Source organism: Apaloderma vittatum, unplaced genomic scaffold (assembly GCF_000703405.1).
Source record: "Apaloderma vittatum isolate BGI_N311 unplaced genomic scaffold, ASM70340v1 scaffold35991, whole genome shotgun sequence".
NCBI classification, from domain to species: domain Eukaryota; kingdom Metazoa; phylum Chordata; class Aves; order Trogoniformes; family Trogonidae; genus Apaloderma; species Apaloderma vittatum.
This window is the reverse complement of record NW_009701413.1, coordinates 34,972-47,981: the sequence shown is the minus strand read 5'-3', so window position 1 is coordinate 47,981 and position 13,010 is coordinate 34,972. Positions and strand designations below refer to the sequence as shown.

At 36.5% G+C, this 13,010-nt stretch overlaps 1 protein-coding gene across 1 annotated transcript in view; it reads right to left on the bottom strand.

Moving 5' to 3' along the window:
- Positions 1-289: 289 nt before the first annotated feature.
- FRYL (FRY-like) overlaps positions 290-13,010 on the bottom strand; it is a gene marked incomplete at its 3' end in the record, with an annotated part of 46,670 nt that continues 33,949 nt past the window's right edge. Inside the window, exons 31-37 of the mRNA XM_009879134.1 lie at positions 10,973-11,170; positions 9,615-9,776; positions 9,250-9,324; positions 8,072-8,248; positions 5,220-5,423; positions 4,243-4,410; positions 290-543 (exon numbers count right to left, since the gene is read on the bottom strand). Coding sequence (XP_009877436.1) covers positions 290-543; positions 4,243-4,410; positions 5,220-5,423; positions 8,072-8,248; positions 9,250-9,324; positions 9,615-9,776; positions 10,973-11,170 — 1,238 coding nt within the window. The remainder of the gene's footprint in view (positions 544-4,242; positions 4,411-5,219; positions 5,424-8,071; positions 8,249-9,249; positions 9,325-9,614; positions 9,777-10,972; positions 11,171-13,010) is intronic.

Genomic DNA, 13,010 nt, shown 5'->3' with positions numbered 1-13,010 from the left:
TGATGTATTCCTCTCACTATCTTACTTCGTACATGGTAGTGGTGCATTAAAACTATGTGTTTCTCCCCAAGTCTCTGGTTCTTTACCTGCCATCTTAAATGATAGATTATTACCCTTCCTACCCTTAATGTCAAACCCTTGGGCTTTTTCAGTTGAATTGTCTCCCTCCACATTACTGTGGAAATGGTAGGGGAGGACTGAGCTGGAGACCGTGTAGTTTTTTGTCACAGTCAGCTTGAACAATATGACACATGTAATTTCTGTTAGTTGGAACCAATATTATTCTTACCTAGACAAACCAGAGAAGTCAGCTTCTTCTTCTTCACATCTCTCATCCAACTCCTTCAAAGCAAGAGTGACATCCTCTTCACAGATCGATTCAGAATAGCTCTCAGGAGCTGCTGCCTCTGCCAGTTCTGGGGTCTCTTCCAACTCAAGAGACTCATGACAGACCAGGCAGTCTTGTTGCTCTTGTAGAAGATACGACCCATTGTCTTCACTAGCAGTGCTAACTTGTTCATCCCTCACTGCTGAACTGCCTTCCTGTGAACCAAACATACTTTTATTACATTTATTGTCAGGGCTTATGTACTCTTACCAGTTTTTATAATGGTAAAGTAATAAGAGTTATTAAAAAATTGTTTACAAATATCCAGTTGTACTTTAATCGTTCAGCTCTTTGGACTGTACACAGGTTCACCTGAGCAAAGACAGGCAGTGTCTTCGTAATGTTCATAACTTCTGGTTACAATTAATATCCTAGAATGTGACTTATTATTTATAACAAATACCATTTCTCAAATACATTCAGTTAAATGTGTTAAGAGAGAACACTCTCAGAAAAATATCTGTGAATAGCTTCAAAGATATTTAGACCACAACAACCATAATCGAGACTTTTATATTTTACTTTTCTCAGTAAGGAGCAAAACAACTGCCTCATGCTTGACTTTAGGGTCTGGAACCAGCACAGAAAATTTCTTCTCCTTCCCACTCTCTGTTTTAACAAGTTTCTAAAGCATATCTAGGCAATGGTACAACAGTTGAACAATGGAAAAAGGACATTCCACTATTTTATTATTTTGCCATTAATGTTAATATGGGGAACTTCAAGGGTCTAACCCTGAGTCTCTAAATGTAGGCTTTCAATCACTGGCAATTATAAAGAGACAATGATTAAATTCAGGTAGGTAATACTAGAATGACCCGTTCTCCCTTCCCATCAGCATTATTACACTCACTAACATCACTATATTGAACAGAAGAATTCAGAATTAATTAATTCATGATTAATCCATTTGAAATATTTTACTGGATTTTTCTGTGGAATAAGTGTAACACTTTATTGTATTATTTCATAAAGGCATATGTTATCACATGTTTTCATTCTTAGTGTGCTGGTCTTCCTCTACGGACATATTAGAGATTGGTCAACAAACCTTTGGACAGCCTCTAAGCATACACATCACTTCATGGCTCTCACCAGCCTAAACAGAGCCTCTGACAGGTAAATAACTGTATACATATTACAAAAGATATTTCAGCTTTAAAGAGAACTAAATGATTTTCTTTCACAGTGATCCTAACCTTATCTCACTTTGACTATGATACTTCTCAGTGTGACACCGCTGTCATTTGACGCAGATAGTGACCTCACTTCTAATGCCTCTTTTGTAAAAGTCAAGTCTGGAATTTTATTGCCCAGCCATTTTGTCCCACTGAGCAATCAAGGCACATGGGAATGCAAGATGCTTTTACAATATCACTGCAAAATAATTTGGATCGAAGCGCTGGTCCACTCCTACTACAGATGTTAATATATGACAAAGAGCTGCACTGATTGTGTCTGGTAGATGTACATATGAGGGATACACTTTTAGAAAATATTTAAGTGCTGACTACTAGTTGATACATTTACAGCTAAGTTAGTCTTCATAGTGCCATGACTCTCAATTCCTGAAGTTTTCTGTGTAACACTGGATGTATTTACTATCAACATGAATGTTAAGTATCTTAAAAATGTGATTTATATAGTTGACAACTACAGAGAATGTAAGAAAAACAACATCTAGTAAACAATTATCTCCTAAATCTACAGTGCAAGTAAACCAATCATCTTAGTTAGAACTGTTCGTAGACTTAAACTCATAAAACTTAATGTACAAAATTGAAATGCCTATGTTTTAACAGTTATATATGAAGTATACAAGCATGGGAAAAAACAATTGCACTATGCTGCGTCATATAAAATTACAGGACAAAATTAGTTTTACTGGCTTCATGACTTTTTCAAAGTGAGTTGATGGTGTGCATATTTTCAAGCTCATTCTGTGAGGAGGCATAAAGCCAGCTTTCCCTTTTAGCAACAAAACCCAACTACACAGCTTTCACACTTCGAGTGTTTGAACTGTGCTTGAAGAAAATGGATGTGTTTGACTGAATCCCATCTCCTAACAAGCACAAAATAAACCTGGAACACATCACGTTTAGTGATGTGGGGTTTTTTAATATAGCACTTCTGAATGCTGCTTAGTCATGAAATTATTTTTCAGCTCAGTTTAAATGTTTTCAATGCTTTTATGTGACATTGGTGCACTGCTTTTTTTGTGAATGTTTTCACCTGAATTATCAGGAAGCATAGTGATTTTTATAAAGGGAGCTGCAGAAAAACAATGAATCCAAATGTAATGCCAGTCTTGGTAAGAACTATGAAAATGTAAAAATGAGTTACAGCTGAGAAATTACCACAAGCAAACAATGGAGAAGATAAAAGTTCCATTGTGGTAAATTTCATTCTGCAAAATCCCAGCTTATGTATTGCCTTTCCCTTTTGAAATCTTAACAAAAACCATCTATCCTATGGGGAAAAAAATCATCCAGATTAAGGTTCCTTCCTCACCCCAAATTCTATTAGAACAAAAATGCGTGTTGTAGACAAGCAGGTGGAGCACTAACAGTACAATTTGTTTGACAGTCTAAGCATGGGTGCTCTACAACAGCCGAGACAGTATTATCAACCACAGTGTAACCAAACACTTTTAAAAAAAGCATATAGATAATGATTATGGAAAAATACAAAAAATATGGGGAAAAGCTACTCTATAGAAGACACAGTATTACACTTTTAGTAGATGAGGATTTTATCACAGGAAACCAGTGACCCAACACTTCCCACTGTTGTACTCTGTCTTTTGTTCTTACCATTATCTTCAACAAATATTAGCTAGGTGGGTCGTTTGACCGTTAATGAGTGATTTCTGTGGTAGCAAGCAGGTAGGTTAGAATGTATGTTCTGAACCCCAAGTCACTTCAACCACTCAGTCAACTGTTTAAATCAAGTTGGCTGAAGACTTGTTCTTAAGCGTCAACTGTGCACTGATTATTCACAAACACAAAGGAATAGCTTAATTTTCTGGAAAAGTCAAAATAAAATGTACCTTCTGTTAAAGATAGGATTAGTAATGCTTATATCCAAATAAAAGTAAGATTGCCAGGAGCATCAATACTTTTAACTGCAGAGATAAAAAAATCCACCTGAGCCAAGCCAAATTCAAGAAAAAAACCCAACATGCTGAGTTTTTAGCTGCAGCTGCTAAATACTGTAGGAATTCTAGTACATGAGAGTTTTATTTTAAATAAGATTTTAAAATTTTAAATTAATAAGAAGATTTTAAAAACCAAGAAACTGAAGTACTCACAGATTTGCAGGCAGCCATTAGCTTGAAATCTGTCTCAGTCCACATAGGCCTTTCCAAAAAAGTATACCACTAGCATCTGTGGTCCTTTTTAAAGGATTATTTAATGGAGCCAACTGCTAACACAGCTGGCCTGAGGTTTTATTCCCATGTAGCACCAATCACATTAACCCAAAGAAAGCAGAAAAAAAAGGGGGTGGGGGTGGGAAATAAGGTATTTGAAAGAAAATGTTGCTCAGGAAGGATTTCAACCACATCAGGTACAAGCATCTTGAATATTAGCCTATTTTCATTCATCACCACGAAATGATCAATACCAGCCCTTCAGGAATATTTTTAACCTGCGGTAAGTTCCCTCAGTCCATCCCAAGTAGTTTTCACACCAAGAAAACGTTATGTAAGAACATTCCAACAGGTTAGAAATATTAAAAGCAAATCAGATAATCAGTATAACAGATGAAAACTCAGTTGAAAAGAAAGCCAAAGTTGCTACTAAACACTAGAAGGAGCCCAAATCAGCCATGCACCAGCCCACATTTCTCCCCACCTCAGGCAGCTGGTTGCTAGAGTTATCTAGAGAAGCCTCCAAACTTGGGGTCTCAGTTCTGATTTGAAGCACCTCTTCTGTTCCCACACTGCTAGTGGAATCTTGAGACTGAAGTGATAAACCAGCATGATCCGATATTGTTTCATCTATTGCAGAATCACTGTTTAACTAAGAAAAGAAAGAAACATATAATTCTTCATAGTTAATCAAACAAATTACAGGGAGGAAAACACATTAGTTTTCAGATAGGCAGTTTCATTACGGTCAGCTACTTGAATTTCTGTAACATTTAACTTGGACGAGAAGTTTGCAGTTATCCTTGGGATCCCGAAAATTATTTCCTTTCTTGTTCTTAAAGGTACTGGTGAAACACTAGACTGAAAACATCGAAGAGCAGAATTCTTTGTCATGGGAAACATTAATATAAACTTCGGCTGAAGTCTGAAAAGTGTCATATTATCCCTGCTGCTCCCTATCCAGTCGATTTTTTCCTAATTTCATTTATGTAATGCTGAGAGACTTCTGAGCGGCCAGCTTTCTTGATTTTCCTCAGTTATAAGTACACATGCTTCAAAATCCTACCAACTTCGATGGTTAAATGCAACTGAGGCTCCCACAGGATCACTTACTGCTCTTGTTCTTATTTAGTACTTTTTCTTGCGGGAGGGTGGGGGGGAGTGTCAAAACTACAAATCCACAAAGACACACACTTATATATGAACACATGCAATTCTGCGCTTATATTTAAACAAGTATGTTAAGCATAAATACACTAAAAGATGAATGTTGTACTAGAAATATGAACCTGTTATGTACCACCAGTAGGTAAAGTAACTCCTCTTCCCAGATGTTGTTACAAAAAAGAAGCTTAGCTCCTCTTCAGCTCACTTAGGCTGAAGGTGTGAGCCACACTTATCCATTAAAAGTGGAAGTGAAAGCTTAAGTTCCCAGATTCCTTTCACAGAAAAATAACTTACCATCTGCGAACGAGATAGTATCTGACTTGCAGTCAGGGCTGCTTCTTCTTCTGAAGACTCATCAGTGTCTTCCTGGTTGGTCAAGTTCAAGCTGGGTGTGCTACCAGAGTACTGACATTCTTGAAGAGATGGTGTGTCTCCTTTGTCAATGCTGTCAAGGGAGCGCCTACGAACGCCCCAGTTGAAGTTGTCCATGCTTTCACCCTGTAATAAAATTTCCACACATATGTACATACCAATTTCAACCTAAAAAATTTAATACATAAATGCAATGCAGACAACACAAGTACTGAATACACTATGAACAGAGTTTCAATCAGCCCTTTAATTTTATCAAAATTTTAAATACCTTGTTAAATTATGTTTGTAGGTAAATTAAAATATATGGCAAATGAAGTAAAAATCTTTTGAGTATCTTCTTGGAAAGTAACTCTACATAATCTAGAACTATATCAGTACCAATTTTATATATCTGACTAGAAAGTACAAACACACCACAGACAACAACAGATGAACAAGCCAGGCCACCAGGCTGCAACTTACCTGCAGCTCCTGGTTAGCAAAAAGGAAAACACATATAATTAGAAAGAACGAGGACAAACACTTAAAGATACTCTAGAACCAGGGAAAAATGTTTTATTACATAAGATTTGCCAACAGTAAAAGACTGATTCAAGCTCTGAGAAAAAGCTTTGGTCAAAAAGGTAGTATTTTAGATAATCTCTTTCTAATGGGAGATTGATTAAAAAAATAAACAAACTGACAACAAAACACTAAAACCAGCATGCTTATGATACATTTTCTCTAGCATAACATGTAAAGCAACTGCTTCAACAAACATTAGATGAAATTCTTTAACTAACACACATGAATCTAAACTGACCACATTTGACTGACAAAGCACCATCGACATTAATACACGTTTTAGAAGAAAACGATACCGTCTTTAACACTTTTACCAGTAACTCGTGTCAGTTTTACGAAACGCACCCTAAACACCGAAAGCTTTATCCTTTCTGTTCGCACGTTTTCAAGTTGGCATACTTGGGTTTAAAACATCCCACATACTAAGTAAAATCTGTATCTTATAAAACCCCTATTCTAATTCACACGTGCGGTAACGATCTTTGATTTTCTCAAGCACTTCGTCAACCGTCAACAATTCATCTAAGTAAGACTGAAAACCTCATCATTTCACTTCACCAGTCTACAGACAGTTACTAAAACACCACATCTAGCCCCAAATGTGCAAGTATGGGTTCCAAAACTGCTCTAACAGAGGTCACTCATGCCGAGGAAACTAAACATTTTGTACTCTCTTTCTTAGAGATTTGTTTTGCTCCAGAAAAGTTGAAAAGTTATGGCAAAGTAAAATCCCACCTACAACAAAGTACTACTACTATGGGCTGAAGCTCTTAAGTTTGATATGAATACTACTCAGATTTTAATGCAAAAGCCCCAGTTCCTACTGTTGAACATTCTGTACTTTTGGTGCAAAACTAGGCAGCTCACATATCAAGTGTACAATTTATATGCAATACGTCCTAAATTTATGCAATCTGCGCTTTTTATTTTTCTTTTTCTTACTTTTTTCCCCCTGAAGTATAGCACTACATGTTTCATGCAGGCAAATAATGAGAAAGAAACTGTCTTTTCTTCATTACGATCTGCTATTGAAATAATATAGAAAATGAAGTTAATAATTAACTTGGTTTGGCAAAGTTTTCAACTTTTGGCATTCCACCTGTGAAGCCCCATCTAGTGTAAAAATAATGTTTTCTACTACTAAGCCTTAATTCTAAACTGTTTGACCACTTGCATTCAATATAGGAAATCATGTCTGAATAGTGCATGGTCATATATATGCAACAGACCATGATGAGCCTGTACTTTTCCTAAGAAATGAAATACTGGCTGAAGTGAAGCAATACACAGGAAGCACGAAGAAAGTAAGATAAACCAAAAGTATTAGAGGGGGAAAAAAGTGCAAGATTTTGTAAAAACGGCTAGATTAAGCAGGAGAACAACAATCTTAATGTTTACATAGGCAGATATTCTTCTTTGTAGCTTGTTGATACATGACCTGAAAAGGTCTCCACTACTAATTCAATATTTTGTATAGACTGTAACAACAGGACTGGAAGAAACTACACAGCATTTTATTTCTTCTCCTCAGACCTTTTACAGTCATACTCTTAAGCTTCAGCAAACTCTGCTCTGAAGCATTTTATTTATCCCAATCAAGTAACAATTGTTCGCAGAATCTTTACTATTTCTCAATATTTAATTTTGTTTTACCACTCCTCTCTCTCTCGACAGAAGGGGAAGTGGAGAAAGTGTAAGGACTGCAACAAACCAGATGTAACGTAGAAGTCAGTGCAAGCAGTTACGGTGACTAAGTCAATTGCATATAACGAGATAGTGTATAATACAGTTTGCAACTTTGAAAGCTATTTTTCATGTTTTAAAAATGCAAAAACATACCAGGAACAAAGATAACGCCATTTCCTTAACATACTGTTCCATAATTAAGTTTTCTACTGCATGATATCCAGTTGTTCATCCTGTTATTGGCTTATTCTGTTGTATCACTTCACTTTCAGATTGTTACTTAACACCTCCCCAAAACACCCCAACTGTCCTCCAAAAAACCAATAACAATATGTAAGAACTTAACCCTGCAATTTTTGACACAGGTTTCTATATCATGCAAGGTAAGTTCAATCATGCCATAAATTTTTCCCAATTGGATTGGTTAGAAGAGCTGCCAATTCCTTAGAATTGCACCAACATAACCTGATTTTTAAAATGTTCTCAAATGGAAATACACAGAAGAAATCCCAAGGTCTCACCTCTGCATCCTCCAATTCAACATCTAAAAAGTCAAAGTCTTTAAAAACTCCAAACTGTTGTTCACTAGTGTTGTCTTCTACAGCCACTTCCTCCTCTTGAATCACTTCTTCTGTTGCTGAAATAAGACTAGTTTGCTGATCTCCAACTTCCAAGTCTTCACTAGAAGAAAACACAACCTGCAGATATGGGTAAAAATAGAAACAAAAACTTAGAACTTCTGTCACTCCATGAGACAGCTATCCTGCTTCCCGCAATTTAACGGCACAGGTAGCAGTTAGCGTACCACTATAATGATCATACTAGGGCAAGTACAGACTGCAATTTGTTTTGAGATTAGTTGAATCTTAAACTAGATCTTTGAACTAGTGGTATCACTCCCTCCTTAATATAACTGAGAGTTGCAAAGGTATAGAAAAAGGCAAAAAAATATCCCTGAACCTTCATTTTCATAACCACAATATTAGTCAAACTTAAGTATAAAAAATCCACGATAATAATCACCCAAATAACACAGGCCATATAATTTTTACCTCCCCATTTGTGTGGAAGGACTGTATATCTTGAAAATGGTATGCAATGGCGGCTTCCAGTGACTATAATATTCACAATTTGCTCTTTATTTTCATTTACATTTTAAAAAAATCTCTTCAGCTTCACCTTCAGACATCTCATTTAATTTATATTAAGCTCCTCCACTAGATTAAAGATCCACTCCCACCAATGTTTTTAAACAACTAAGAACTTCTATGTCACAATAAAGCCCAGTATTTTAGATGATAACGAAGGTAGGCTATCCTTTTATTTTAAGAGCTCTTAACGTCATCACTGTCATTGAACTTAGTATGCCAAGTGTCTTTTCTATGCTTTAAAACACAGTCCTCACCCTACAAGACTTGACCTAAGTTCACCAAGACAGTAACATTAGTCTTGGCTGAATTTAAGTACGATTTGAGGCTTGTCTAGTGAAGAATGGTGCCTACTGAATTTCTTGAGAAATAAAAGTAATTCAATACTTATCATTCCATCTTTTTTTAATTCTTCAACTAGATTTGTGAACTGTTGAACCAAAACCAGTTTGTCAAAAAACTGCTCTTGCTAACTTCACCAATACCTGAAAATGCAAAGCATTCTCACTACTGGGAATTAAAAACCAAAACAAACCATCATCACCACTTACTGAAGGATTCTTGGGAAGACCAGATTCTGGACCACACAGAGAAAGTACGTTCATTAACTTCTCCCTAGTTCTTCTCTGAAAAATATACCAAAGAAAAAACATGTATAGCAAGGCATCTGCTGCATGGCCAAGTAAAAATGAAAAAGGTTTGCATTTTTATCTAGTCATCTCACATGGTGAGATCTTCTGAAAAGAATCTTAATATTTTTTCTTTTCACCAGTAAGAGCTTTCACTTTATGCTATATTCATTTACTGTTTTGTTAAGACACAATGCAGACTTCAAATAACACTTCAACAAATTTTTTTTACACCTTCATGAACACTATCTACAATAGAAGTACAATGCGTTTGAGACACAATATACCTGAGACAGCTGTGGTCTCTTCCAGCTGACAGGAACCAATGCATTTGAATTGGAGCCTGATGAAGTTGAAGAAGTGCTCCGGGTGACAGCAATGACTTTTGGCTTCCCATTTCTACCAGCTGCGCTGTGTTGATCACCATACTTATTCCCAATAATTGGTGTCTATCAGAGACAACAAGTACAACTTTAAAATTCAAATCCGTATTAGTAAAGACTACACATTAGATTTCTGAGTTTAGTATTATATAAAAGGTATCACGGTTTGTCTGTTTGCTTGTTTTTAAGCGTTCTATGAAGCTCATGCCTAATCCACCAAGCACAGGTACACTGGGAAATGTAAAGCTGAATGCTTCTACCCTGCACAGCAGGCTGCCATTCTGCCCACTTGTGGTTTTTGAATTATGCAAGTTTTATGCTGACAATCTAGTTATATTTTTCAAACACATTTTAAAAACTGCTTGACAGATTCATTCACAGACATGAACAAATTGTTTGCACAGAGCAGCAGCTTCACTAACACATGCACACTCCGGAAAACCAACGATCACATTCAGATTTTGACAGCAAATGCCACTCCAGTTAATTCTGTGGGATTTTATCTTGTCTCTCAATTATCTGCCTGCACTGAAAGTAAGGAATTCACTTACCAATTTAAGTTACAGTCCTAAGACATCTCTATCTCCAATCATTACCTAGGGTCAGCTTCAACCAGGAGCCCCTACTTTTGCTTATATCTAAAGTTTCTACAATTTTCACATCCCTATATTACATTGCAGTCATTTGGCTACACTCCCCTTTTCAGATATAGAATATCAGCTGTATTAATATATTATTTTCAGTTCTAATGAAAACCCTAATTGGGGGGAAATGATGGTGCTTTAAACTACTCCAGTTGTGTCCATCTCACTCTGAGGTTCTATATTCTGTATCCTACTCTCTCCTCTAAATCTTCTCCCTCTTCCAAAGTCACACCAAAATGGCAATACAGGGTTTTAATCCTCTTAGCCCTTAGAAGCACAACCCTTCATTTGATGAAAGCCTGGAACGTTCAGCTGCAAACAGCAGCCAGCTGCACTAGCCTGCTCTCCGACACAGCTGAAATACCCTTGAGAATAATCCTATTGACTTTTAGTAATTAACTCTCCAGACATTCAAAGCAGGGAGAAGGCGAAAACACAACAGAAAAGAATTCAAAGTTTATCTTTCAGTAGGACTGTAATTACATGCATGTAAAACTTCACTGTCTGCCATTCTTAAAAAACACATTTACGTATGTGAACGTAGAAGGGTAACAGAAAACGAAACTGAGTCTGCATCAGAAAGTTATCACTGCATTGTAATTTAAATATAATAATTACCTCTGATATATCAAAATGAAAATCTAAGGTCTTCCCAGGTAGCTCCTTGGAGACATTATTAAAAATTTTCGTGAAAGAGATTTCAGGAGAACCTATGTCACCTCCGTACGACTTGGGAATATCATTAGGTACAACAAGGCTTGCTGACCGAGACACCACCAGTTTCAAAATATTAAGGGCTTCCTTCCAGTACGGACTCTAAAGAGAATGTACACAAATCACAAAACAATCACGTCAAACAAGACAACCATTTTTTTAAGTACTGTAGATTTTTGCATCGATTCATTGCAGGACTCCCAAACCTAAAAGCTCCCATCTTCCATTCATGGCCGCAAGGTGCTAATGCAGGTGGGGCAGCTTCGGACCTTGGAGTGCCAGGAAGGCAACAGCAAGGTACCAGCTCATCCCTTGGCAGGCGGTCAGGCACCAGGCTCTGTGCCATGTCCCTCGTGCTCCCTGTATTTACACTGCCTTTTTTACCACTGTCTGAAGTAGCTGCCGCCATCATGCCCCAGAAGATAAAAATTGATAATGTTTTAAAGCAAAACAATTTCCACCTCCTGGCAGCTTTAATTATTCTACACTTACAGGCAAAGTAAACTGAATTTGAAACAGACAGAAATATTTTGTGCTTTCTATTTCTCACACATTTGGAAGATCTTGGGGAAAAAGGAAAAAATAATAATAAAGAAAAAGCAAAACCATGTACAGTATCAAATCAAGAGAGTGCTTAAAGCCAGGGCAAAAGCATGAGAACATAAGAGGCAGAACCTGAATTAAATGTACTGTCTTTAAAAAAAATTATTAAGGTAATGTAAATAAGTGAGTGGTTTTAACTACAGAGGTTGTGGAGTGAATCACACAAGAGAGTGAATCACACCGAAAGCAGCACCTTGGGAGTGCTAAAATTTACAATCCTGGAAATATTAGGATTCTACCTGAAACTTAAATCTTCCAGCAGGATGCCTGCTTCTTTTTTAGTTGATGTTTTCTTAATTAGGATGCCATATTTCTTTAAATATTTCTTTACTGCTTTAAAAAAATTAAACATCACTTTCAAGGCTCTAAGTAGTATATGCTTCTCCTGAGATTCTGTGCATTATAAACATAAAATAAGTAGTCTCAAACCTGAATCACCCTGTAGCAACATAAATTTATTAAGGTGCATTGTGATTGCGGAGGACTAAAAAAAAAAAGAGCTTAGTAGCACCACATTTACACAAGACATGTTCTTTTATGATCTTTTATTATTTATAGTAACGTGGTTTATCATGTCAAAAATACATAGGCTCCTCTGGAATATTTTTCTTTTGCTACTTACCATTATTTTGATAGCTAACATCATCTAATTCAGATTACATTCCACAGTAGTGTGGGCTTTCACAGAAAGCTCAGATAAAGGTTAGAGGCGAAGCAAGCAGCTGTCAGGCCATGAAAACTACAGTTATGCTGATCATTCCATTTTGCCTAATGCATTCTGACAGGAGCACAATATCTAAAGTACATATCCACCAATAACAAAACAGCCAGGGAACACTACTTTTCCTAGTTAATTATGATTAAACCATTTGACTGAAATACATTTGGCAATAATGGAATTCAGGAAAAAAAGAAAAGGAGGGAGTGGAAGAGAATGCTGTGCACTGAAACGGCTTTATGCTCCAGGCGTTTTTATAAAGTCTTTCAGCAAGATGCTAGACCTTCTTCAGTGAAATAGATTTTTAGTACATTGTGTTCCACATACAAAGGATTAAACTACCTAGGGCAAAACACTGTTGTTCATCCTTTGGGGATAAAAACCACACTCAAATTCATTAAGATGCAGCTTAGTGTTCCTCACATATGTATTAGCTAAAACAATTTAAAATATGCATTTAACTATAAAATTTCTTTCTGAAAATAAACAAAGCATTTGTGCAGTATTCAGCAGTAAATGTTTCCTTGTGTTTTTACAGAAGGGTCATCTCCTCTAACTAGATATCTAGAGTTGCTTATATCTGTAAATAGAAGCACATTCACCCAGGTAATCCGCCCCACA